The 24,397-nt window shown below is 53.2% G+C and overlaps 1 protein-coding gene across 2 annotated transcripts in view; it reads left to right on the top strand.

Moving 5' to 3' along the window:
* The window catches only part of LMTK2 (lemur tyrosine kinase 2), a 72,986-nt gene that overhangs the window by 8,734 nt on the left and 39,855 nt on the right, over nucleotides 1-24,397 (top strand). For both annotated transcript variants that reach the window (XM_056128493.1, XM_056128492.1), the window contains exons 2-3: nucleotides 20,908-21,032; nucleotides 23,103-23,247. In XM_056128493.1, the coding sequence (XP_055984468.1) occupies nucleotides 20,908-21,032; nucleotides 23,103-23,247 (270 nt within the window). The remainder of the gene's footprint in view (nucleotides 1-20,907; nucleotides 21,033-23,102; nucleotides 23,248-24,397) is intronic.

The raw sequence follows: 24,397 nt of genomic DNA, 5'->3' as shown, positions 1-24,397 counted from the left end.
TGGCCATTGACTGCTCCAACCAAGTACTAGCCTTTGGCTACATTCAAACCTTGTACTGGCCTTTGGCTACACTCTAACAACCCCTACTGGCCTAGGTAACCAGCTACACTCTAACCCAGTACTGGCCATTGGTTACAGTCTAACCCCATACTGGCCAGTTGGCTACACTCTGACCCTCTACACTCTGATCCACTACACTCTGACCCATGCTAGCTGTCACTACACTCTAACCTGCTACACTTTGAGTGCTGGCTGTCACTACACTGCAATCTGCTACACTCTGACCCTGCTGGCTGTCACTACACTGCAATCTGCTATACCCTGACCCTGCTGGCTGTCACTACACTGCAATCTGCTACACTCTGACCCGTGCTGGCTGTCACTACACTGCAATCTGCTACACTCTGACCCTTGCTGGCTGTCACTACACTCTAACCTGCTACTTACATTCTGACCTGTGCTGTGTCGAGGAAGAATCATGAAGGCTGTTTCTCCATGAGGAAGAGTGGCTGGTGGCAGACCCCTGCCTGCCGGCTGGGTCTTGTCTGTCTGCAGCCTCGGTGCTGTGGCCGGGGCCTCCCCGAGCCGGGCCCGAGAGCGCGAGAGAAAGAGCAAAGCGCCGGTTCCTCGGCCTGGTGTGTGTGGGGAAGGGTGAGGTTCGCACCGCTCTTCTGCCAGGTTTGCTTTTTCTCTGACCCCACACCTGTGCCCGGTGGAGTCCATTTATAGCTGGTTGACGTTGATCATTAAGCGTTTTCTTCCAGAAAAATTGTAGATTTGGGGCTGGAGCAATAGCACAGCGGGTAGAGCGTTTGCCTTGCATGCGGCCGACCCAGGTTCAATTCCCAGCATCCCATATGGTCCGCTGAGCACTGCCAGGGGAAATTCCTGAGTGTTATGAGCCAGGAGTAACCCCTGTGAATTGCCAGGCGGACCTGAAAAACAAAACAAAAAAAAAATGTAGACTCACAGGAAAGCTGCTTGGACCGTACCGAGAGTCCTTCTCCACCTGCCCCCTCCAGGTGGAGTGCGTGCCTCTCCGGAGCCCCTGGTTCAGGAGCCCTCTGTCGTATTTGGGTGTCTGCTGTCTGCCCCATATTGTCACATGACCTCGAGTCATTGTGTCTACTTGTCTCTGGACAGTTTTAGGGGGAATACTGGTTGGGTGTTGTGGGGAGTCTATTTTTTTTTTGGCTTGTCGGGTCACACCCGGCGATGTTCAGGGATACTCCTGGCTCATACACTCAGGAATCACTCCTGTCGGTGCTCGGGGAACCATATGAGATGCTGGGAATCGAACCTGGGTTGGGTCGCATGCAAGGCAAACGCCCTACCCACTGTGCTATCGCTCCAGCCCCGGGGAGTCTAGGTTTTGTCTGTTGTTTTTGCTGTGGTTTGGGGGGGAGGGTCATGGTTCAGGGAGGACGGCCTTAGAGCTGTGCTTTCCACTTGATAGCCACCTTGCTGACCTCCAGCTACCCTGGGCAGCCCCCACCATACCCCACAGAGGTGCATAGCAGGACCCACCAGGAGGGTGGGAGGCTCGGGGCACTGGCCTGCGCTGCTCTGGAGATGGGACAGTTGACCACGTAGGTGCTTATGCTGTTGGATTGTATTCCATGTGGACACCTGGATTTGCTCTTACTCTTTGGGGTCCGGCCCATAACTGTCATTTACAGTGTGGCTCATGCTTGGCTGTTGGGAGACTTTCATTTCTTTGGCTCTTCCCCATTGCCAGGGCCCACCACGTTTACTTAAGCACTTTCCCTTTTACTTAAGCACTTTCCTTTCTGCCGAGCACTGCCCCTTCAAGCTCCTTCTTCAAGGAAGTGGTAGTCAGGCCTCTCCTGCAGTTCCCATCCCAGCCTAGAGGTAGCCTTGTCTTGGCTGGTTCCTTTTATTAAAACTGTTTTTATTTTTTTGGGCCACAGCTTGTGATGTTCCAGGGTTACTCCTGGCTTTGCACTGAGGAATGACTCTTCGTGGTACTTGGGAAACCCTATGGAATGCCAGGGATCAAACCTGGGTTGTCTGGGTGCTAGGCCAAAGATCCTATCCACTGTCCTGTGGCACTGGTCCTTAACTGGTTCCTTTTATTGGAGAATCTTTTGGAAAACCAAGTTTCGACTCTGCTGGTGTGACCCTACTAGTGGGCTGCTTCTGTAGTTGATGCTCTGCCTCTGGTGTCTAGTCATGTTGGGGGCGGGCGGTGAGGGGAGAGTTTGGAGAGACAAGACCTGATGGAGATCTAAGACTTGGAAGGGCCCCGTCGACATTTCCTCCCTTCACCCAGCTGCCTGTTAACAGGATATTTCTACATTTTCATGTTTGGACATAGTGATATTGGTTGAAACTTCTTTGTCTTTAAAACAGTAGATTTATGAAAACTGGATTTGACCATCTCTGGGGTACCCTAGTTAGTCCTTAAGAGTATAAAGGAACCCCCTTAACAGAAGAATTTAGTTGGAAGTGCTGGAGAGAGTATAGAGAGAGGGTAAGGCGTTTTCCGTGGAGCTAGCCAACCCTGGTTCAATCCCCAAAACTCTGGTCTCTGCACTACCAGGAGTAAATCCCTGGGTAAGCCAAGTGAGGCCCAAAAACGAAAAAGAAAAACAAGAAACATTAGTTGGAGGGGCGGGTTAGGGTCTATAGACGAGCGTGCTGGTCCTTCATGTGGCAGACTCTACCCCTCAGAACCACATGGTTCTTCAAACGCTGGGTGTGCCCTGGACACTGGGTGGCTCGGTCATCCATGGCACTGGCGGACCCTCGGGGGCATTGAACCCCCTGGCCTCTTGAGCGCTGCTTGGAAGTCCTCCCCGCAAAGATTTCAGGTCTAACCCCTTTAGGGGTCCATAAGCGCTAGGAATTGTGGGAAGGGCTTGCAGCCCCTTTCTTTAGGGAGCTTCAGACCTGATCCTGGCAAGGCCTAGGGCTTGGGGGTGGGGCTCTGGTTGGGTTTTGACCTCTTTACAGAGTAGTTTCAATGCCTGCCGGGTTTTTTTTTTTTTTTAATGGAAATTTCTGACAGCCTTAGAAGTGGAGCAGTGATTTAATGAGCCCTCAAGCACTCTTCACCTGCTCCTGCAATCTTTATTGTATTGTCAGTGTGTTTACCTGGCCCCAGCCAAAGATGCTCATTGTGTGGATGTGAATGTCCGACAGTACCTGGGGCTGAAAGGGTTTCAAGAGAAAGGGAAGATATTTTTATAAAACAGGATGGCCGTTATTAAGATCACCCAGTTGTTTGTAGAAATGTAGATTTTGGGGCCCAGATGAATAACTGGATGAATCCTGGGGGGTTGGTCTGAAATTCTGTATTTATAACACATTTCTAGTGATTTCTTTGCCCCAGAATACAGATCTTGTCATCTATTAGAGATAAAATGATACCAGTTGCTTAATAGAAATCTGTTGACCTGTATAGCCAGTCCGACTCAAGGAAGGAAGAATAACAACAAAATTTAGAATGAATATTCACAATTAAAACCCAAAGAGATTTCTGCTTCTGAATATTTATTCAGAAGCCTCTTCCTGTTCAGATTCCATATGCTGTAACCACAAAGAAGCCGGAACGCTTCAAGACAGAACACAGTTGCAGATGCCAGTTGGGAGGGTTTGTTTTTAACTTCGGCCCTTTGTCTGGAAGTAGTGAAAACAGTCCCCTTGACACTTTTACGAACACCCCGTGTGAACTGCTCAGGAGAAGCTGAGCCAGTGGCCTGATGATCAGATGCTGGGAGGTGAGAGCCTGATGTGCAGAAGTGACAGCCACCCGCACTGCCAGGTTCCCGCCCACGGGCTTGGACCAGCCGTGTGCACTCCCTGGGGGGCTGTTTTCTCATTGTCACCTATCATGCCACAACATCTTGCTTGAAAAGTTGATTTTGTTAGTTTGGGTTTTTTGTTTGTCTGCTTGTTTGGGGCTACATCCCTGACTCTGCACCCAGGGATCACTCTTGGTGGGACTCGGGGGACCATAAGGGAAGCTGGGGATTGGGGATTGAACCTGGTTTGGCTGTGCGCAAGGCAAACACCCTAACTTCTTTTCTATTGTTTTGGCTCGAAAGTTATTTTTCTAAGCCGGCTTTATTTGTTCCCAACCTGCTTTGCTGCTTTGTTTAGGATAGGTACCTTATTTTGTATTTTCAACGAGCTTTTTTTTTTTTTAAAGGCAGAAATATGTGTTTATTTTGGGGTCACACCTAGCGTTGCTTGGGCTGTTCCTGGCTGTGTTCAGGAGTGAGCCCTGGTGGTGCTTGGGAACCATATGTGATGCTGGGATCCAGCCAGGCTCAGCAGGATGCCAGTGGCACCCCCTGCACTCACTCTCTGGCCCTGGTTGATACGTTTTGACCTATTCGGGTGGCTCTCTTGTAATACCTAGAGAAGAGTGGGAGTGCTCCCGAGGATCAGTGGGTCTGTAGCCCAGGGGAGGGGTTGGGGCCAGTGGATAGGTAACTCTGTAGTCTCCTGTTTCTCTCTAGACCCAGGTGCTGGAGGTCACCTGATGTTTGTCCTCCTCTGGGTAACTCACCTGGCATGATGCCCTCCAGTTCCACCCAGGTAGCCGTAAACTGCAGGATTTCATCTTTTCTCATTGTTGTGTGGCAGCACTTCTTTTTCTGTTCATTTGTCATTGAACTTTTTTCTTTTTTTTTTTCTTTTTGGGTCACACCCTGCGATGCTCAGGGGTTACTCTTGGCTCTGCACTCAGGAATCACTCCTGGCAGTGCTCAGGGAACCATATGGGATGCTAGAATCGAACCCGGTTGGCCGTGTGCAAGGTAAATGTCCTACTGGATGTGTTACTGCTCCAGCCCCAAACATTTAAAAAAATTTTTTTAATTAAAAAATGTGTGTGTGGGTGTGAGTGTTTGGGAAGGTATCCCGACAGTGCGCAGCCACTGTTCCTGACTTTGTGTTCTGGAGTGACCCCTGGAGGTACTCAGCAGATCACATGCAGCCCTGGAAAGGTGCGGCCAGTGGTTCTGAGAGCACTTTCTTCTCCTCACTGCAACTTTTTAAGCTCTTGTTTCTTTTCGCCCTTGAGGTCATGTTCCTGTCCATCTACAACATTTTTGTTGTGCTTTTGTTGCTGTACATTTTTCTCAAGGAGACATGGGTTTGATCTGATAAAATTACAACTTTAAATTAGAAGTGAAACTGACTCTAATTATTTTGTACGACAGTTTCATTTGTTTATTGCAAAATTGAAGTGTTGTGATCTATGGGTTTCCTCTCAGGTTAGCCTCAATTAATTTTTTTGGGGGGGGGTGTCTCAACCAGCACATGGCAGGGGCCCACCCGCCATTCATGGCCGGTGATTCAGTGCTAGGACTAGAGGATGCAGTGCTCCTTGGGCCCTGTGGCCTGAGGGTAACCCAGGCCACCTGGGCAGTGCTGAGCATCTCCAGGGCTGTACATAGCGGTGCTTGGGGGACCCTGTAGGGTGAGGCTTCCACTGGACGTGCTCCCTGACACCACACGCCCTTCCGGCCCCATTGGCGTTTGATTTGTACTGCGGTGGGTCAGACAGATCTTATGCAGTCTCCTTATACCATTGAGCTACATCTGGAGTGTAAGCTTAAACCGGTTTTCACATCAGGGATGTTGCTCAGAGCTAGAGGCCCCGGTTTCACCCCGGAGCCCCGCAAACAGCAACAGTGCCAGAGTTTGCAGGTTATCAGTGTCCTCCTGGGAAGGTGCGTCCGGCGCCCAGCTCAGCCTGTGGTGGTTTCCAAAGAGAACTCTTTCCCGGCATAGCAGCCTCAGTCAGCAGAACTGTTACTTTCCAAGGATCCAGCCTGCCTGGGACAGACAGCGCTCCCCTGGCCTCTGACTTTAGACTATTATTAAAACGCAACACCCGGCACTGATTGCTAGTGAGGCGCTGAAAAATAACAAACTTACGAAAATAGTCCCCTGGGAACACTTCCACTGGCGGTCTGCTGCCAGAATAGAGCACCAGGAAATCTGTAATTTAACCTTCTCCCCACCCCCTCCTCCATAAGTTGACTGTGGAGCTGGAAAGATAGTGTAGCAGGTAAGGCGCTTGCCTTGCCTGCCGCTGACCAGGATTCAACCCTGGCACCACACATGGTCCTCTGAGGCCTGCTAGGAAGTGACCATTGAGCCTGAGCCGAGAGTAAGGCCTGAGCTGGGTGCGCCCCTGCCCCCCACCCCCCCAAACAAAAGTCGACTGCAGTAACAGATCTGATCAGTACCAACTGTGTAGGCGCTTGGTAGACTCATCCCATTTCAGAATTACAGATCCCGGGCCAGAGTCATAGTACAGCAGGGGGGGCGTTTGCCTTGCATGGATTTGATCCTCAGCATCCCATGTGGTCCCCCGAGCACTGCCGGGAGTAATTCCTGAGTGTAGAGTCAGGAGTAACCTTTGAGCATCCCCGAGTGTGACCCCAAAAAGAAGAAAAAAAATCAAACCCCAGAATTGCAACTCCTTCCTTAACGGGACATTGGAAGGGACTGGTATTAGTGCAGTAACGCCAGCCAGCGCAGAAGGAGCTGCAGCCTTTCTACCCTCTTCCCGTTCACTGCCTTGCACTGGAAGACCATCCGTGGCCCCGTTGGTGTTAGGGGTCCTGACAGGGGCGACACACGCCTGCCCAGAGGTCACACATCTCGCTCTGGCGCGCCCTATGGTTTGCGTCTCCAGCTGTGCTTGCACACCTGCTCCCGGGACTCACCCCTCAGAGCCACAGTGCTCTCCGGGGTAGCCGTGCGGATCCACGTGTGCTCCCAGCACTCACGTGCCTTGCTGCCGTGCTCACACACACTTGGCCGCGGTGGCAGGGACCTTGGCCCTGGGATCTGTGGGGCCTTGTCCTGTGACATTTGCATACGGGGAGGGTGCTGGGGGCCCGGGACCTCCGACTCTTCGTTTCTCATGCTCTTGGAAGATGCTGGTGTTAGGTTGGGAAATAAAGACACTCTAACTTTTTTTTAAATTTCTATTTTTTGGTCACACTTGGCGATGCACAGGGGTTACTCCTGGCTCTGCACTCAGGAGTTACTCCTGGTGGTGCTCAGGGGACCATGTGGGATGCTGGGAATTGAACCCAGGTCGGCTGTGTGCAAGGCAAACGCCCTACCTGCTGTGCTATCGCTCCAGCCCCGACCATCTCACTTTCATTTTTAAGTTATTTTGGTGATTCTTAAGAATAGCAATTTATTGTCTGTGGGATGGGGAGAGGTGGGCCACCCTTGTCTGTGCTCAGGTTTGAGTCCTGTTTGGCTCAGGGGATGTGTGTGATGCCCCCTGATGCGCTGTGGCTCCCACCCGGCAATAGTGGTTCAGGTGCTGCCAGGGAAGGGAGGTGCATGATTTAAAGGTGATTAAAACTATTTCTAACTTTGACAAAATATGTCATCGTGTGTGTGACCCAGGGTTCCATCCCCCCCAAAGGCACACAGAGGAAATAATGAACACAGAGTCAGCCTCCAGTCAGTTGTGAAGTTGAGAGACGCTCACATAGCGCCTCCTCGGCAGTACTTGGACGAGTGTCTTTGGTCTCCAGGACCAGGTGGCGACTGGACAGGTGTCCCTTCTCTCCCTCCGCTCCCTAGAATCAGCTTCTTGCTCTAGTCCCTGCCCTGTCCTCTCTCCGTCGCCTTCCGCTTCTCTCCTGACCCCCACTGGCCCAGCGAACTGTCTTTCCGGGCGAGCTCCGACAGCCGCGGCCGTTTCTGGGTTGCTTTTGTCGGTACGGGTTCTCAGCGGCAGAGAAGCAGAACCTCCGGGGGCTCCTCCTCCTGGTTCTGCTGCTGCTGCTGTTTCTGTCCAGGCCACTTTGGAGCTCTCCTCTCGCGTCTCCTACCATGCCCGCTCCCCCACACCCCTTCCTGCTCGCTTGGCTGTTCCTGTTCCGGGGATACTCCCGTGCCCATGTCCTTGCCCCTCCCCTTTCCTGGCCCTTTTCTGTTTCATTTGTTGTTGTTGTTGTTGTTGTTTTTGCCACACCAGGTAGTGCTCGCGGTATCTCCTGCCTCTGCGCTTAGGAATTACTCCAGGCAGTGCTGGGGGACCACGTGGGGTGCTGGGGATCGAGCCTGTGCAATGTAAGGCAAATGTCCTACCCACTGTACTATCCAGCCTTTTCTCTGTTTTTAAATGGCAGTTCTATTGTTTGTTTTGGGGTCATACCTGGTGATGCTTAGGGATCACTCCTGGTAGGCCAGGAAGACCATATGGGGTGCTGGGACTCAAACTGATAGAGGCCACATGCGAGGCACTCTCAAGCCAGCCCCTAAAGTGGCCCGCCACCCCCTAATAATATGCACGCTGGTGTTTGAAAGGACTTACAGTGAGTCCCCAGTGCACGCCACAACACTGGCCTTCCGCTGGCAGCACATGGGCCCTGCAGCCAGCCAGCACCCATGCGTGTGGGTCGGTGAGGTGTTCCTGCTGTAGCCCTGTTTGGAGGTGTGGGTGTGGGTGTGGGTTGGCGAGATGTTCCTGCTGTAGCCCATGCTCATAGCCTCCCTTATCTCCAGCTGTTCTCACACCTCCTGTCTGCTCCCTGGCCACATTTTATCAGCCCTTGACTATAAACACCAGGGGATCCAACTCCCCTGTGTGCCTGTATTGATCACACATCCCCATCCTTGTTTCCTCCAGACGTGCACTGTGGAGCTTGGCTGTGAGGCTTCATGTCTCCGCTATGACAAGCTTCAAGGCTAGGCCAAGTCTTCTGTTTTGTGGAGCTCAGTCCCTGGCGCTCCCTTAGTGCTGGAAGAGCACAGTCTGTGGTTCTGGACGAATGTCACTCACTTCTTTCTGCTGGTTATCTCTTCTGAGAATTTTATTAGTTGGACATTGACTTCCTTGGAATGACCGTCTCCTTTTGTCTTTTCATCTCTTTATGTTCTTTGTCCTACAAACCCTGTGTTTCCCCTCCCTTTGTGGACAGGGTGGTATGTGTGTTGCAGCCAGGACGTCAGCATGTGGGGTGGTCCCTGTGGTCACATCAGGGTCGTGTCTGCAGACAGGTGCTCCACCGTGAGCCTTCGGGCTGAAGGGTCTCTCCCCTGCCCCGGGCAGAGGGGCTTCTCCTGTGCATGCAGCAGTTCCGCTGGCCCTGCAGATAGTGTTCACTGTTGTTTCTGTGGTTGTTTTCTTGCCGAGGGGTCGGGGGTGTTGCATGACCCCCAGTGGGGCTCAGCTGGACCACGTCCCGGACAAGCACAATGGTTACCCGTGCTCTCTCTTGCACCTCGTTTGCATTTTTTCGAACTCCTTTATTGTCTGTGTCTTTCAGGTTTGCTTTTTGGCTGGATTTTTTCCCCTTTAGGAGGGAATGCACAGCGTTGAAGGAAGGATGAGGGTCTGAGCGCCTCCTACTTGGGCCTGGGTGTTGCCCCGCCCACCTCCACGTGGGCTTCAGAGGGCGGTGTGTGCTCTGATCTCACCTTGGCAGGTGTGTGTGTGGGGCTGTGATGAACACCCGCACTTTTGCCGTGCTTGGCGTTTTCACTTACAAATGGGGTGTTTGACTCCAGGGTGGAGGGCTTGCGTTGCATGAGCAAGGCTCTGTGTCCCCCGGCCCCACCCCCTGCCCTCAGCCCCGATATCCCCTGAACACCCCCAGGTATGATTCCCCAAAACAGTACAAAGGGGGCTGGTCGCCACGCCTGTCTCCAGCAAGGGGGGTCACGCTACAGCAGTGGCTGCCCGCTCCTCTTAAAGAGTCACTGTTTTTATTCTTTTTCTTCTTTCTTTGGTTTTGGGTCACACCCGGTGATGCTCAGGCTTACTCCTGGCTCTGCACTCAGGAATTACACCTGGCTATGCTTCGGGGGCATAGGGGATGCCAGGGATTGAACCTGGGTCTGCTGTTTGCAATGCAAGTGCCCTCCCTGTTGTCCTGTCGCTCCAGCCCCAAGGATCATTGTTTTTAGAACCAAACCACAATCATGGATCACGTGAGTTATTAGACATTCAGACCTTTTCCCTTGATTTTGTCTCTGGAGACAGTAGCCAATGAAAAAAAAACCTGAGATGCTGCCCAGTGAACTGAGGCCAGCAGCGGGCCTGGGGGCGGCAGAGGGACCTGACGCGGGGTGTTGGCACTGTGCTGGCGTCTGTTCACAGGGAGCCTGTGGTAGGAGTGTTGGTGATACCCAAGGGGACATGTCTGATGGGCACATGAGAGAAAAGCTGCTGCCCTGTCGCTCCCGCATTTTGCGTCGACCCGTGTTTCTGCCATCCTGAGTGACCGCTTGGAGTGCCGCCGCCTCAGCCCCTCTGCTCTGGAACCTGTGCAGGGCCTGTCTGTCCTGTGGCGAGGCTCAGAGAACTTCTCTTAGTGAGCGGATGTGTTGGGTGGGACTCGTCAGTTGGTGAGTGTCCAAGGAAGGTCTTAGGACACCTGTTCCCTTCTGATCACCACTACCCCCCACCATGATTCTGGTTGTTTGTGTAGGTATGTGGGCCTACCTGGCAGTGCTTGAGGGACCCATGTGCTGCTCGGCATTGAACCCCGGGCCTTCTGCATGCGGGCCTAGCACACAGTCCTTCGTGCTGTCTCGTTGGTCCTTGCCATGCTTGGCTTTTTTTTATTATGGTCACATCCCTGGTGCTTAGGGGCTCCACCTGGCCCCATGCTCAGGGCTCATGTGGTCCAGGCCTCTCGCATGCAGCTTGTGTCGTTGCTCCAGCCTGCCTGCTCTCTGAATTCTCTGTGGGCCCTTTGTCCAGCGCTGACACCCGAGTGTCTGCAAGCACTGGGTCACATTGGATTAAATTGCCACTGGGTATAATATGAAGGCATTTCAGCGTGTGCTATCAGCTGGGCATCAGAAAGGTAACCTCGCCCCCTGTGCTGTGGAGCCCCGGCCGGCAGGCCTGTGCTGGCAGTAGCGTCTTCCTTAGCTGGGAAGATAGGACAGCCAAAGGGAGGCGAGAGAATAATGGGGCCTGTGTGCCCATTCCTGCCACCCACCTTCTGCACTTTCTCAGGAGAGCACTTGGAGCCGGAGTCTTCTGGTGCATTTCTGTGATGTTGGCAGGAATTTCAAGTGGATGTGGGACTTTGGGAAGGTTCTGAGACTAGGTCGGGCAGGGGGAGTCTTCAGGAGGAAGTCGCTGCCAGGGAAGTGGGGAGCATATAGCGGGGTCCCCCACTGGGCCCCCCTTCCTCTGGAGTGTTGACTGCCCATTTCTGCAGCACAGGCAGAGGTTGTGTGGTGGGACCCTAACGGGGATGGGACGCTGGAAGGCAGATGCTGCCGTGCCTGAGCCACCCACCTGGTGGCATCTGCTGATAAGCCTGACCCCAGCCCTATTTCTTGGGTCGCAGAGGTCCCCAGGTCTGACTTGGCTGGCCTCCCCCTGCCCCTGCTCTCGGAGTTGTTCCTTCCTTTCAAGGTCAGTGTTTTTGTGGGGGCCCTCCTGGCGCCCTGGGCCCAAGGCCCAGGGCCTCCAGCCTCTGGGCTCCCCTGCCCCCACAGGGATTTGAAACGGGACGAGATGAACCTCTGAGGGCAGGTTTCCTCAATCGGCTGAGGAACAGCACGCTCACGTGCGCGATGAGCTCACTCGCAGGTATGCAGGCGGCGTTGGAGTTACGTAACCTTCCCCAGCTTCTGACAGACAGCGCTGGGTGGCTGACCTTGAGGATCGGTCCTGAGCAGGAGCCGTATTTCTCTGCGCTGAGCACACTTTGTCTTCAGGCCGTTGACAGTCTGGCTTCAGTTCTCTGTGGAATCTCTGATTCATCCCCGATCATCAATGCACTATTTACTCTTCTGTGTGGCGGGGTATATTTAGTGCTGCACTTGCCTGCCTTCCTAGCGTTAGAATACGCTAGGGAGAGTCAGCATTCTTTTCTGTTATTATAAATAGATGTATTGTTAATAGGCCCCCCCCCCCCAAAAAAAAAAAGGAATGACTTTAGATTCTGTGCACTGGAGACCTTTCTGATAGGTGGGAATTGTGTTCTGAGGTGTCTAGCAGAGAATGTGTCTCTCAGTGATGGCCCCATCCGCCCGCCTCCTCCCGCCCTCCATTCGAGTCACGCTGTGGCTTATTTTAGTCAGACTCTGAAGCACTTGTCAGGTATCTGGGAGATGAGTGCTACCTGGTCCCACCCAGTTTTGTGTCTTTCCGGTTCTTACTTTTCCTTGGTGGCCGCCTGGCTTGTGTTGGGGCACATGACTACTTCTGAGCTGCCCGCAGGGCTCCCACATTTACCCGGGGCGGCTCGCTGGCCAGTGGCCAGCTGCTTCCATTGTCAAGCAGACACAGGGAATCTCTCGTGTGAATTTCCCGAGGGGAGGGGAGGGAGGAAACAGAATCAGACACTCGGGGTCACTGCGCTGCCCTATCCTGTTCCTGAGCGTGGAAGGCGGCGTGCACTTGACCCGGAGCACTCTCCCTGATGCTCAGGGCCGGGCCCTCCACCCAGGACCTCCGCTGGGGCTGTATTTGGAGAGGGTCCCTGGGGGGAGTGGGCAGGTAGAGAGACCAGCAGCCAGGGCCCTTGGGGGGGGGGGGGAGCAAGTCTGGGTGTGTCCACAGGAAGGTCAGGCCTGAAAGCGGCAGAGGTTCAGCAGAAGTCCTCGCCACACTGCTGGCAGTCTGAATCCCAAAGGGAAGAGCCCCTCCCCCCGCCACCCCTGTGGGTTTGTGTGTGCTGTTCACACCTTCCCTCCTCTCCCCTCCCCTCCCCTCTCCTGTGCACAGGATCCATCAGGCCTGGTGCCTTGGTTTGCCAGGTGTGCGTGTCAGTCCTTTGAGCTACCCCTCCCCCACCCCTTTTATTTTCATTTGAACTTACAGCTTGGCAAATGAGGTTTGAGGCGAAGGGAGATGCCTGCCCGCCCCTCCATCCTGCCCTGGGCTCCCCCAGAACTGGGAGGCCTGTCTCTGTGAGGGGCGGGGAGCCCAGCGTGGGTGCTCGCCAGCAGCTCCAGGGAGCCTCCGGGAAGAGCGAGCGCAGACTGGCCACGGCGGCGTCCTGGTCCTGCCTGAGCCTGCTGGGGGGGGGGAGGAAGCAATCCGTGTGGTCAGTGGCAAGCTTCAGCCCCAGACTCGGGCAGGGCCTGGCACTTCTCACCTCCAGCGGCTCTTGACTGCCTGCGCGCCCCCTGCTCCCCACTGTTGCTGCTTTGAGGCGGGTTCTGGCCATCAGTGGTGGGTAGGTGGCCAGCTCTGAAAGATAAGATTTTTGCGAATGGCTTTGTTGCTCCCAGGAGACCTGACCCGCCCCTTCTTGATGGGTCAGTTGTCCAGTGCGGTGGCTCAGGGTGGCGATGGTGCCCTTGGGCGCTCTGAACCCCGACCCATGGAGTGGTGTGTCCTCGGGACCCCTCTGTCCCCTGCCACCCTCCCCTTGGGGCCAGCGGGTATTTCTCGGGCTTATGTTCTGCTGGCTTTGGGCTGGTGGTAGTCTTTAACCTACTAAACGTTTCTCTCTGCTTCTGGTGTCCCAAGACGTTCAGCTCAGGCTGGGTCGGCTGCGCTGTGGGAGGTGGCAGTGCGGGTTTCCGAGGGAGGCGGGCCACACGGTGCTGACCGTTTTGCTGTATTAGCTGGTGGCAACTGCATGGCCTTGTATGGGTTTCTGTTTGTCTTGTCTGAAACAGCAGGCTAGAGGTGGAAGCACTGGTCTCGGCTTACAGGCCCAACAGAACCAACACTTGCCGATCACCTTCCTGTTTGTGCTCTGGGTCTCCCCTGTGACTGGGTGGGAAATAGACGTTTGATCTTTATCTTCCTCCTGGCTGAGATGTCTCGAGCAGTGCGGGTGGCAGGAGCCATAGTGCCGCACCCACTCTTACTCTAAGGAGCGTCCCAAGCCCATCACAGAGCCAGTCACAGCCTACATGAAGGGGTCCAGAGAGTTGCATGGTACAGGGCACCCCCGGGGCCCAGCGCCACAGGATGCTGTTGCCATGTGTAGGACCCTTCTAGAACTTGCCATCTGTACCCTTTCATCCAGGCATTTCGTATTACCTTTTATAATCAACTGGTACTAATAAAACATTTTCTGGAGTTTCATGGGCCGTTCTAGCTAATTATTGGACGAGATGGGGAGGGAAGTAACACGGGGGTGACCTGGGGGCCTGGACTCGCTGCGTGGGTGGAGGCAGCTAGCAGGGCACTGCAGCCACCTGCAGTGTTGTGAGGGGTTACTGGAGGCCCAGCAGGAAGCCAGTGACTTCCTCCAAAGACTGCCGTGTCCATGGCAGTTCACCTGGAAAGAACTGGGGCTTTGAGGGAAGTGATTTTTATCAGGCCTGTAGTAGAAAATCTGAAATGTGAGCACTGAGCGGAGCAGGAAATAGGACTGCTGGGATCCCGGGAGGGGGCTGGGCGCCCAGCTCTCAGCAAAGCCCAATAAGAATTAAGTGCTGCGGACGACGAACCACATCAAGCGCTTTCTGGCTCGTGGTTCGTAATATCTCCGAACACTCGCAGACACGGGCGAAGCGACTCATTAGGGCTTGGGGGAGGGAGAGCCTCCTGGGTGCAGGAGCCCGGGGCTGGTTCTTGGCCTGGTTCTGTGCCAGGGCCCGAGGATGTGGTGCTGCTCCGGCTCATCGGGACCTGGTGTCACTCAGACCACCCAGGTGGTGTGTGGGCCTTCTGGCCACACCTGGAGCTGCTGGGGATCGAACCCAGGTCAGGACCCTAATTTCTTAAGAAGCTGATAAATGGAGATATTCAAGTAGCCAGTTTACCTCTCCCCCTAACCTGGAACCCTGTGTACCCAAATCCTAAAGGATCACGCCAGGGCCCAGGGATGGCTGAGGGTGGAGTGCCTGAATCCCACGGGGTGTGGCCCCCAAACATACAAACCAAAAAGACTGGACAGAGTGAAACTCAGGCTCTGCAGTCTCTCACACCTCTGCATATTGATTGTCTTTTTATCTATGGTGCTTTAATTTTTTTTGTTTGTTTAATCCAAAAATGGGTTCAGCAGTTAACTAACTCTTCAGTTAATTACACGTGTGTTCCATCGTAATGGAGGCCCTGAGCAGGTATTTATGGTGGTTGAATTAATAACCAGGCAGTGCCCCTGACTTCTCTGAGTCATTACTGAGAAATTGCATTCTCCAAATTACCTGTCTATAAAACAGATAATGTATACCTGCCTCTTGGAGTTTCTCAGATTTGTTGCTTATTAAATCAAGTACTAGATAGCTATTAAGTAATGGGTTGGAAACTATAAAATGGAAATTCCGAATGTGCTTCAGAGATGCTGGGTTATTTTTCTTTGGGGGTGGGCTGGGGCCAGGTCTGGGGGAGCTAACTGTGCCAAGTGACGCCGGCTCAGGTGGTCATTGGAGAAGGCCCTACTCACCCACCTGCCGCTTTTCTTTTTGGAGATGATCCAGAAAGTTCCAGAACTGGGTATCGTCATAGTTCCTGACAGTTGGAATCAGGAATCATCCGGGGTTGTTTCTGCCTGGAGTTTGGGGTTTCCATTTCTCCTCTGGGGGTCCACTATACCCCTTTCGTGCTATCGCCCTTCCAGGTCAGCTCGATCTCTTTTTTTTTTCATAGTTTTATTTATTTTTCTTATATTTATTTATTGAATCACTGTGGGAAAAGTTACTAAACTTTCAGGTTTAAGTCTCGGTCATACAATGATCTAACACCTCTCCCTTCACCAGTACGCATTTTTCCCCACCAAGAGCCCCAATATACCCTCCTCCCACCCCTCCCAGTGCCCGTGAGACAGATGATTTCCACTTAACTCTTCTCTACATTGATTACATTCATTATTTCGACAAAAGATGCACCGTTATTGTTTAGAATCCCCCCCCCCCCGCAACAATCAGAATTACTGAAAAGGCATTGTGAAATACTTTGTTTTCTATAGCTGGTTATGAGAATCATGCTCCCTTCCACGTGCCCCCCTCCCCCGCCTCAGAGCTTATAGGAAAGCCAGGTATGAGCTGGCGGTGACGGGCAACTGCAGTCTCATGGGAAGGGGGACGGTACCGGCTCATGAGTGGCTCTCCGGCACAGCCATAACATCAGCTCTATCTCTTCCTCAGTGCTTTGGGCTGATCAGAAGACAGTGGAGTCAGTGAAATCATTTATTTCGGCTTTTTTTTTTTTAACCTTAAAAATTTTTTTTTATCAAGGCACTGTGATTTAGAAAGTTATTCATGATTAAGTTTCAGGCATACAGTGTTCCAGCACCAGTTTTTTCAGCAGAGTCCACTCGTCCACCAGTGTCCCCAGTTTCCCCCTTACCCCCAGGCTGCCTCTGTGACAGATACATTTTTATTTTTTCCTTCTAGGCACTGTGATGTACAGTACTGTTTTTGGAAGGGTTTAGTGAATTACACTTTACCACCTAATGAAATCGATTGTGTCTACCTGCGGCTGCTTCCTCCTTTCCAAGGCCCCGATTCCGTGCTTCTAGGGGTGGGGGTGGGGGATGAGGCCGAGTGGGCTGGAATGCCAAGGAAGTAGGAGAGCAGAACTCCCTCAGCGCCTTCCCAGAAATGCCTTCGTCCCCCAAGCTGCTTATTTTTAGCCCAGGTCCGGGTGGTCATGCCCACCTGCTGACTCACAGGGACACTCTGAATAATCAGGTAATTGAGCTGCTCCCGGCACTTCTGATCACATTTTTGCAATAAATAGCGCGTGATGATAAAAAGTCAGGAGTGAAAAGAGAGGAAGAAGCAATTTAGCGTCCTCTATGTGGGGTTTGGAGGAGAGCTCTGGAAAGATGAACTTTCTTAATGGGAGACGCTGATAAAGTGGGTTCAAAGTACTGAGGTGAGACTGGTGAGGTGTTAAAAGTTAACCATCTTGAGACAAAGCGAGGTGGCTGGGGAAGTGGGGGCGGGGGCGGGGCTCTCCTATCTTGTGTCAGTGCCAGGAGTCCCCAGGGGCGTGTGAGGACTGAACTGAGCAACAGTAAATACGGTATTTTCCAGACTCCCAGGCCCTTTGCCCATGCCCTGCCCTTATTCCTGTGCCATTTAGGAAGAGGGGGGCCAGGGAGGTGGTTCAAAGGGTGGGAGCAGGTGCTGTGCTTGGTATGCAGGAGTCTGTGTGGTCACGCCCCCTCCCCCCCAGCACTGAGCTGGGAGACTGTGGCCCCTAACAGGGGTTAAAAAAAAAACACAATGAATCAGACTGCTGCATAGACCTTCTGTCTCTGTTGTGAGATGCTGCTGCTGGTCAGTCGCTCTGCTGTGGACAGGCCATTTGCAGAGTGTGTGTGAGAGGGCTGGGCTCCTGAGGCTCTGGAGGCAGAAGCCACCCCAGTGGTCCTTCCGCTCTGCCTTCCTGAGCCTTTGTGTGGTGCCGGCCGCCGGCAGCTCGGCTGGCCTGAGCCTCCCTGAGTCTCTGTCACTGCACGGATGCAGGAGGTCAAGGCTGGACAGTCTCTGACCAGTGGGAAAGCAGCTTGGGCCCGGCGTGGCATCTGCGCCTCTGCTCCAGTCCTACCATCCACCCAGGAGTCCAGCCGTCCTCCAGGCTCGCATTGTCACTGCAGGAAAAGATGGCAGCTGCGTGTGTGGCATCTGTACCTGTGGACAAGGGTTTCAGGAAAGTTTCTTTCTGACCTAGTGGGGCGACATTTCACTGTCCGTGCGTGTGTCAGGTCAGCCTGGACACCTGGGAGTCATTGTCTTCAGACCCGCGTGACGGCGCTGTCAGGTTGGGGGGGAGGGGCGGGTGCTCTGCCTAACCCAGAAAGGGTCCGGGTACCTTCCGTTGAATGCGTGATGCTTTCTGCTTGTGAGTCTGCTGGAATTCGGGTCAGAATTTCTGCTCTGAGTAGGGCTTGGTGTTCTTCAGCTTAGAGAGCGGCACCTGGGGTCACTCTGATAGTGCTCGAGAACCAACCCAGTGCCAGTTGTGTGCTGACGTACTTAGTAGGAGATTTCAGGCTTTGTAGCTCAGGTGTGATCATACCTGTTGCAAATTCTCTTTTTTGTTTTGTCCACCATTGTCATCATCAACATGATTGAGTTTTTAAACAGTCCTTTTATTTATTTTATTTTATTTTGCATTTTGGGTCACACCTGGTGATGCACAGGGGTTACTCCTGGCTCTGCACTCAGGAATTACTCCTGGCGGTACTCAGGGGACCATATGGGATGCTGGGATTCGAACCCGGGTTGGCCACATGCAAGGCAAATGCCCTACCAGCTGTGCTGTTGCTCCAGCCCCTTAAAAAGCCCTTTTAAAGTTAAAAATCTTTAAAGGTTTTTAAACAGTCTTTTGAATATGTAGAAGTCGGGGCTGGAGAGACAGTCCCACTTGGGAAGCCACTGCCTTGTCAGGTGGCTGACCCGGATCCGACCCCTGGCACCCTTGTAAGGTCCCCCAAGCTCCACCACGAGTGGTTTTTGAGCCAGGAATAAGCCCTGAGCACTGCTGGGTGTGTCAAAAAAAAAAAAAGTAAAAGAATCCCTGAAGTTCGTTTTTGGCTGGGTCTCCCCCGCCCTGATCATTGGCCAAGGCAGGCCTGCTCTTGTGGATAAGCTCCTTCTCGTGACTTGGGGTTGGAGGAGCGGCGGGTTCCAAAGTGGGAGCAGGGAACTGCAAGTGGACGTGCTGCTCCTTGAAGACCAGGGAGTCCGGAGGGGTTGGAGGAAAGGAAAGGAGCGAGCAGGCCAGACGGACTTAGGCCAGAGCGCGAACATTGTTTCTTTGGGCCACAAGCTAAGTAGTGAAGGTGTTGGCTGGCAAGTAAAAGAATGAGGAGCTTGTTCTGCGTGACTGCGCGTGTGAGCGTGGGGGCCAGACCTCCCTCCCCCTGTGGGTGCTGCGGGCAGCTGTGTTGTAGGGTCTTACGCCTGTGTCTGCGGAACCAGTGTCCCCCAGGAAGGCGGCTGCGTCCCTGGACTGGGGAAAGGGAGATGGGTCCTTCCTGGAGGGGTCCATGGCGAGCGAGGGAACAGTTGTGTCCGCAGTTCAGCCAGCTGCATTCCCAATGCTTCCCGTGGGGCGTGGTCTAGAGGGACTGTTGGGGCTGGAGCCATAGCACAGCGGGTAGGGCGTTTGCCTTGCACACGGCTGACCCGGGTTTGATTCCCAGCATCCCATATGGTCCCCTGAGCACCGCCAGGGATGATTCCTGAGTGCAGAGCCAGGAGTATCCCTGTGCATTGCCAGGTGTGACCCAAAAAGTAAAATAAATAATTAAATAAAAGTCCGACTATTAGGGACAAGGAGAGACGGACAAGTGCCAGAGAGGACAAGCTGCGTCCTGGGCAGCCCAATTGAGCCGTGAGCAGGGAAAGGTGAGGTCAGAGGAAGCCCAGCCGGTGCTGCTGTACTGGCCCTGCCGGTCTTCAGACCAAGGCTCTTGTTGCGTCCGTCTGTGAGGTGTGGTTGGGGGACAGATGGACCCTGTGTGGTCACAAAATATGAATGTGCTCTCTCTCGCCATGTGCATTTGGTGATCAGGCCACCTTCCCACCCCAGATGGACAGAAGGTCTCTGGAGAACGGGCTGAGCTTGTTGGTGATCAGTTGCCATTTGTTCCAATCTAGTCTCTCTGTCCTGCATTCTAGGCTCACCCGCTCCTGTAATCCTCCTCCTACTTTCCCCCATGCTTGGCTCCCTGTGCCCAGTCTCACGGCCTTAGTCAAGAGCCCAAAGATTTCCTCCTGCCAGGAGATCCACTCAAGGACGGAATTTCACCTAAGGACATACTTCTCCTTTCCTTAGTCCATAACCGTTTGAACAGTCTTAAATTTACTCCTTAATAATCTTTCTAGTCAATTTGTGTGGACTCAGTAAGAGAGATGTTAAACTTATAGGGTGGCTCTCCTGGGGACATCTCGCTATAATCCCAGACTACAGTGCGCAGGCCAGACTAGTACTTCCTAACCCCAGCAGGGTCCTTGTCCAGTTACTTTTCTTTGGGTCATGACAATTTGCCCACGACTGTGCTCTTAACTTACAAGTTTTATGCCACATGACTGCCCTGATTCGATGCCAGGGTAGCTTAGAGTTTGCCCTGGGTCCATCCAGTCCCTTCGTTGGGACACTGCGATAGCACAGCGGTAGGGCATTTGCCTTGCACGCAGCCAACATGGCCGACCCGAGTTCGATTCCTCCGCCCCTCTCGGAGAGCCCGGCAAGCTACCAAGAGTATCTCGCCCGCATGGCAGAGCCTGGCAAGCTCCCCGTGACGTATTCGATGTGCCAAACACAGTAACAACAAAGTCTCCAATGGAGACGTTACTGGGCCTGCTCGAGCAAATCGATGATCAACGGGAGGGCCTTTACCTTTACCTTTATGAACTAAGGGCAACTGAGGCTTAAGTTGAATAAATCTGACATGCCCAGGAATAAATATTCTCCGAAGTCAATTAACTCCCAAGTTACAAAAGCATAGCATTAACCATTAACTGTCTTCCTGTGTCTATACAAAAAGGACATTGCTCTAAAGTAAACTGTGCAAAGAACATAAGGGGGAAAAAAGGCAGTATTTCACTTACAAATGCAAAATTCAGAGCCCTTAGAAGAATCTGACCTTACAAGTCACAGGGTCTGATGTGGGGATATATGTGATCAACAGATAGGGGAAGCAGAGCACAGAGGAGAAGTTAAAGATAAACACAGAGGAATGGGAGTGCCTCGGGAGCACTGTGATGGGTGTAACCCAATAAACCTAAGCTCCAAGGGAGCGGCAAGGGAGAGAGGACAAACCTATGTTATCCTACAGGGCCCCTTTGTATTGTTCCCTAGGGCCTCTGCAAATGGACAGTTGTTTCTAAACAGAAAGTCTTAGCAAACCTCAGCTCTTTATCCTGGCTTGGTGGTCAGCTCTGCAAGCCTGTGAGCCTCGTTTGACTCAGTCCCTCTTGGGCCCAGTAGAAAATACTCGGATGCTTGTTCACGTTGGCTTTGGGATACTTGTGCGAGGTTGTAATCCTGTCTGGTTCCTCTTCCAGGAGAGGCGCCTGCTGTCGAAGTTTCCCCGTCCGCGGTGATCCTGTCTCTCTGCAGCTTACTGCTCTTGATCGTGTCCATTGCCAACTGTGCGTCCTGCTGCAAGGACCCACAAATAGACTTCAAGGTGAGCACTGATGGAGGAGTGCGGGGCCAGAGGAAGGGCTGGGAGCGCTGCCTGTGGGCGCCGGCGTGTTGCCTCTTGAGTCCCGATGGTCAGGGATCAGCACGGGCTCAGGTGTGGCCACTCAGTGCCTGCTGGCCCTGCAGCGCTGCCACAGCCAGCGGCACTGTGGGAACCTGCCCCATGGCCGTGACCCCACGCTGCTCATTGTGCGGGTGCGCGGCCTGAATCGCTCTCCTGTGGCGGTTGGCTCTGTGGTATCCAGTGTGGAGGAGGTCAGAGCCCCCCCCACCCCCCAGTGTATTTTGTCTATGATAAAGAGCAGCCTTAGTGGAATTTCCAGCACCACGTGGCCCCTGAACATTGCCAGATGCGGCCCCGGAGGCCCCCGAGTACCCCCAGGCCTTGGCCCTAGCTGCGGTTCATCCTCTGTGTCCCTGTGGCCTTTTGTTTTGTTTTCGTTTGGGGGCCACAGTCGGAGATGCTCAGGGGTTGCTCCTGGCTCTGCACTCATGGATCACTCCTGGTGGGGCTCAGAGGACCACATGGGATGCTGGGGATCGAACCCAGGTTGGTCACATGCAAGGCAAATGCCCTCCCTGCTGTCTGTCGCTCCAATTCCTCTGTCTGGCCTTTTTATTGAGCACTGGCCTGGTTGATCATGAGTAGCCAGTAGGGCCTCTGGTCCTCCTGAGTACTGCTTGGGAGATCAGAAAGGAAAGAAGGGGCTGGAGTGATAGCGCAGTGGGTAGGGCGTTTGTCGGGTAATTCCTGAGTGCAGAGCCAGGAGTAACCCCTTGTGCATTGCCGGGTGTGACCCCAAAAAGCCAAAAAAAAAAAAAAAGAAAAGAAAAAGGGAAAAAGCAGAATGTTGATTGAAATCCCTGGTGATGGTAATCCTGGCGATTGGAACCTTCTGATTGTCATCCCTGGCTGTAGCAGCAGAGGAGGTTGCAGGGAGCCTGCTGGGGTGATCTGCCCTAGAACTCAGCCCCTGTTGTCTGTTCCAGTAGCACGGAGGGAGACTCATTAGGGATGGAGACACGCAGAGGGTCTCCTTGGGGTCCTCAGGGCCAGTTGCTTAAATGGCTGCGGGGGGGCATCTTCTTGCTGCTGTTTCTGTGAGCCTTGATCCCCCCCCCCCCCCCCCATGTGTCACTGGTCCCATTGTTGCCATTGCCATGGCGGTGATGGAAGCACAACCCGTGTTATTGTGGCCACATTCCCCTCTGGGTGCTGGGAGCGGCTGGGCCCCGTGCTTGTGGAATGAGGCCTGTAGCCTTAAAAATAAGCCTCGTGCCTGCTGCCCTGGGCTTTCTCTCACACTCCAGCCCTTTAAGCCAGTTCCAAGGTCTTGCCAGAGAAATAAGGTTCACTTAAAAGCCTTCTCTGTGGGCCGGGCCCTCATGCTCTGCTGGTAGGGGGTTCCCTGACACCATACATGCAGAAAGAAAATTCTGAGTCTTCTATCTGTACTCAGTTTGGTAGAATCATATCACAATTGGAAATGCATATACAGTGTGAAAGTAAATTTAATTTGATAAAGCGAAGAATAACAAAAAGGGAGAGCTTGAACTAGTTATTGAAAACTAAAAATTGTGAACCTAGCAGTATTTCTGGGTCTATTTTTGTTGTTTGGTTGGGGTCTTTTTTTTTTTTTTTTGGAGTATTTCTGTTTTATGTCAATGGGCATTTTAGAAAATTTCACACTTTATTCAAGCTACCAGTTTCAAAAAGCTACTAAAATCCTGTGATTTTACATAAAATCTTTATCCTGCTCTGTGGAGCTGGAGGGTCCAGCTTCTGTGTGTTTTAATTAAAGTCAGTATGATTTGGAGAATAAGTACTGGCCGCATCTTTCACGTGAATGGATAACACTGAGATCATAAATGCTGGCAAGGCAGTGCCTCGCCATGTATTGTGTGCCTGTGACCCTAGTTCTATCCCTGGCATTCTTGCCAACCCCGACCTCCCCCCCCAAACAAATAAAGCTGGCAGATGCATTTAAATTGCCTTAATATTTGCTCTCAGACCGTTCCATGTTAGGATAACATTGGTCTTCTTTCATGGCAGGAATTTGAAGACAATTTTGATGATGAGATTGATTTCACACCACCAGCAGAAGATACTCCCTCAGTTCAGTCCCCAGCGGAGGTTTTCACACTCTCAGTACCGAATATCACCCTCCCGGCCCCGTCACAGTTCCAGCCTTCTGCGGGTAAGACCTGTGGCCTGGCTGCCACGTGTGCATCATGGCAGAGAAGGGAAGGGCCAGCAGCTTCCTTGTCTCCTGCTCCTGGGGACACTGCAGTCTCATGGGAGGCGCACTGGGAACGGCCGGGATAAGAGGACATTGGCCACTTGCTGTCATAGAGATGAGAGACTGGGATGGAGCCGCAGGACTGTGAGTCTTGTACTCGCTGGCCTGGGTCGGCTTGTCCTACTGAGGGCAGCGCCTTTGGATGAACGGCGTGACTGAGTCCTCTGCTTCCCGGCAGAGAGGTCTGCTGAGAGGCTAATCGATCGTGTTGTAAAATAGAAATGACGAGTGGGTCAGGATCAGGGATGTCTAAGAGCACCACGAGGAAGTCTTTGTGGTAGGCCTTTGCTGTGTGTTGGCCGCGGCCACATGTGACCAGGATGCCAGGTGTTATTGGACGCAGGGAGTCTGTGTTGTAGAAAGTGATTGTGGAGGTGGATTTGACAGGTGTACCCTTTACAGCATGAAAGCAGTGACTGTCGGGCCAGGGAGATGGAGTGTGTGCTCTGCATGCTGGAGGCATCGCTGGGCCGCAGAGCTGCCAGAAGCCACCCCTGAGCTTTGCTTGGTGTTGCTGAAAAGCTGAAAGGGGAAAAAAAATAGACCCGCGGGGGCTAGAGGTGACCGCTGGTCATCGACCTTCCAGCAGCAAACAGCTGGAAGGGAAGTGGGGGAGAGGGGGTGCAGAGTGTTTTCGCTCTGGTTTCCTTGCATCCCCGTGCCCGCTCTGCCCGCTGGTGGGTTGTCCGCTTTCCTCCCGACGGCTGCAGCCTTTCTCAGGCCCGGCGTCTCTCCCGGGCACTAGATTCCCGGCGTAGGGCACCCGACATTGAAGAGACCCTTTTCTGACCCATGGAAGGGGATTCTGGGAGGTATGGCAGTTAAGCTGACCTGGGGGTCAGCAAGGGCCAGAGACTTGAGCTGACCAGGGCCAGCATTTTCATTCACTCTTCGCTGGCCCTTCTCTTCGCATGTGGGCTCACTCCTAGACTGGCTTCTCCACACATTAGGCAGCGCAGCTGCTGCCAGCCTGCAGCCTCAGCCCGTGGCTCTACAGAGCCAGAAAGGAGCGTCTTGTCTCGGGCCAGAAAGAAAGGCGTTGTGTTTG

This window comes from Sorex fumeus, unplaced genomic scaffold, assembly GCF_029834395.1.
Source record: "Sorex fumeus unplaced genomic scaffold, SorFum_2.1 ptg000064l, whole genome shotgun sequence".
Taxonomy (NCBI): Eukaryota; Metazoa; Chordata; class Mammalia; order Eulipotyphla; family Soricidae; genus Sorex; species Sorex fumeus.
Note: the sequence above shows the minus strand (reverse complement) of the source record. Positions and strands in the feature narration are given on the sequence as shown.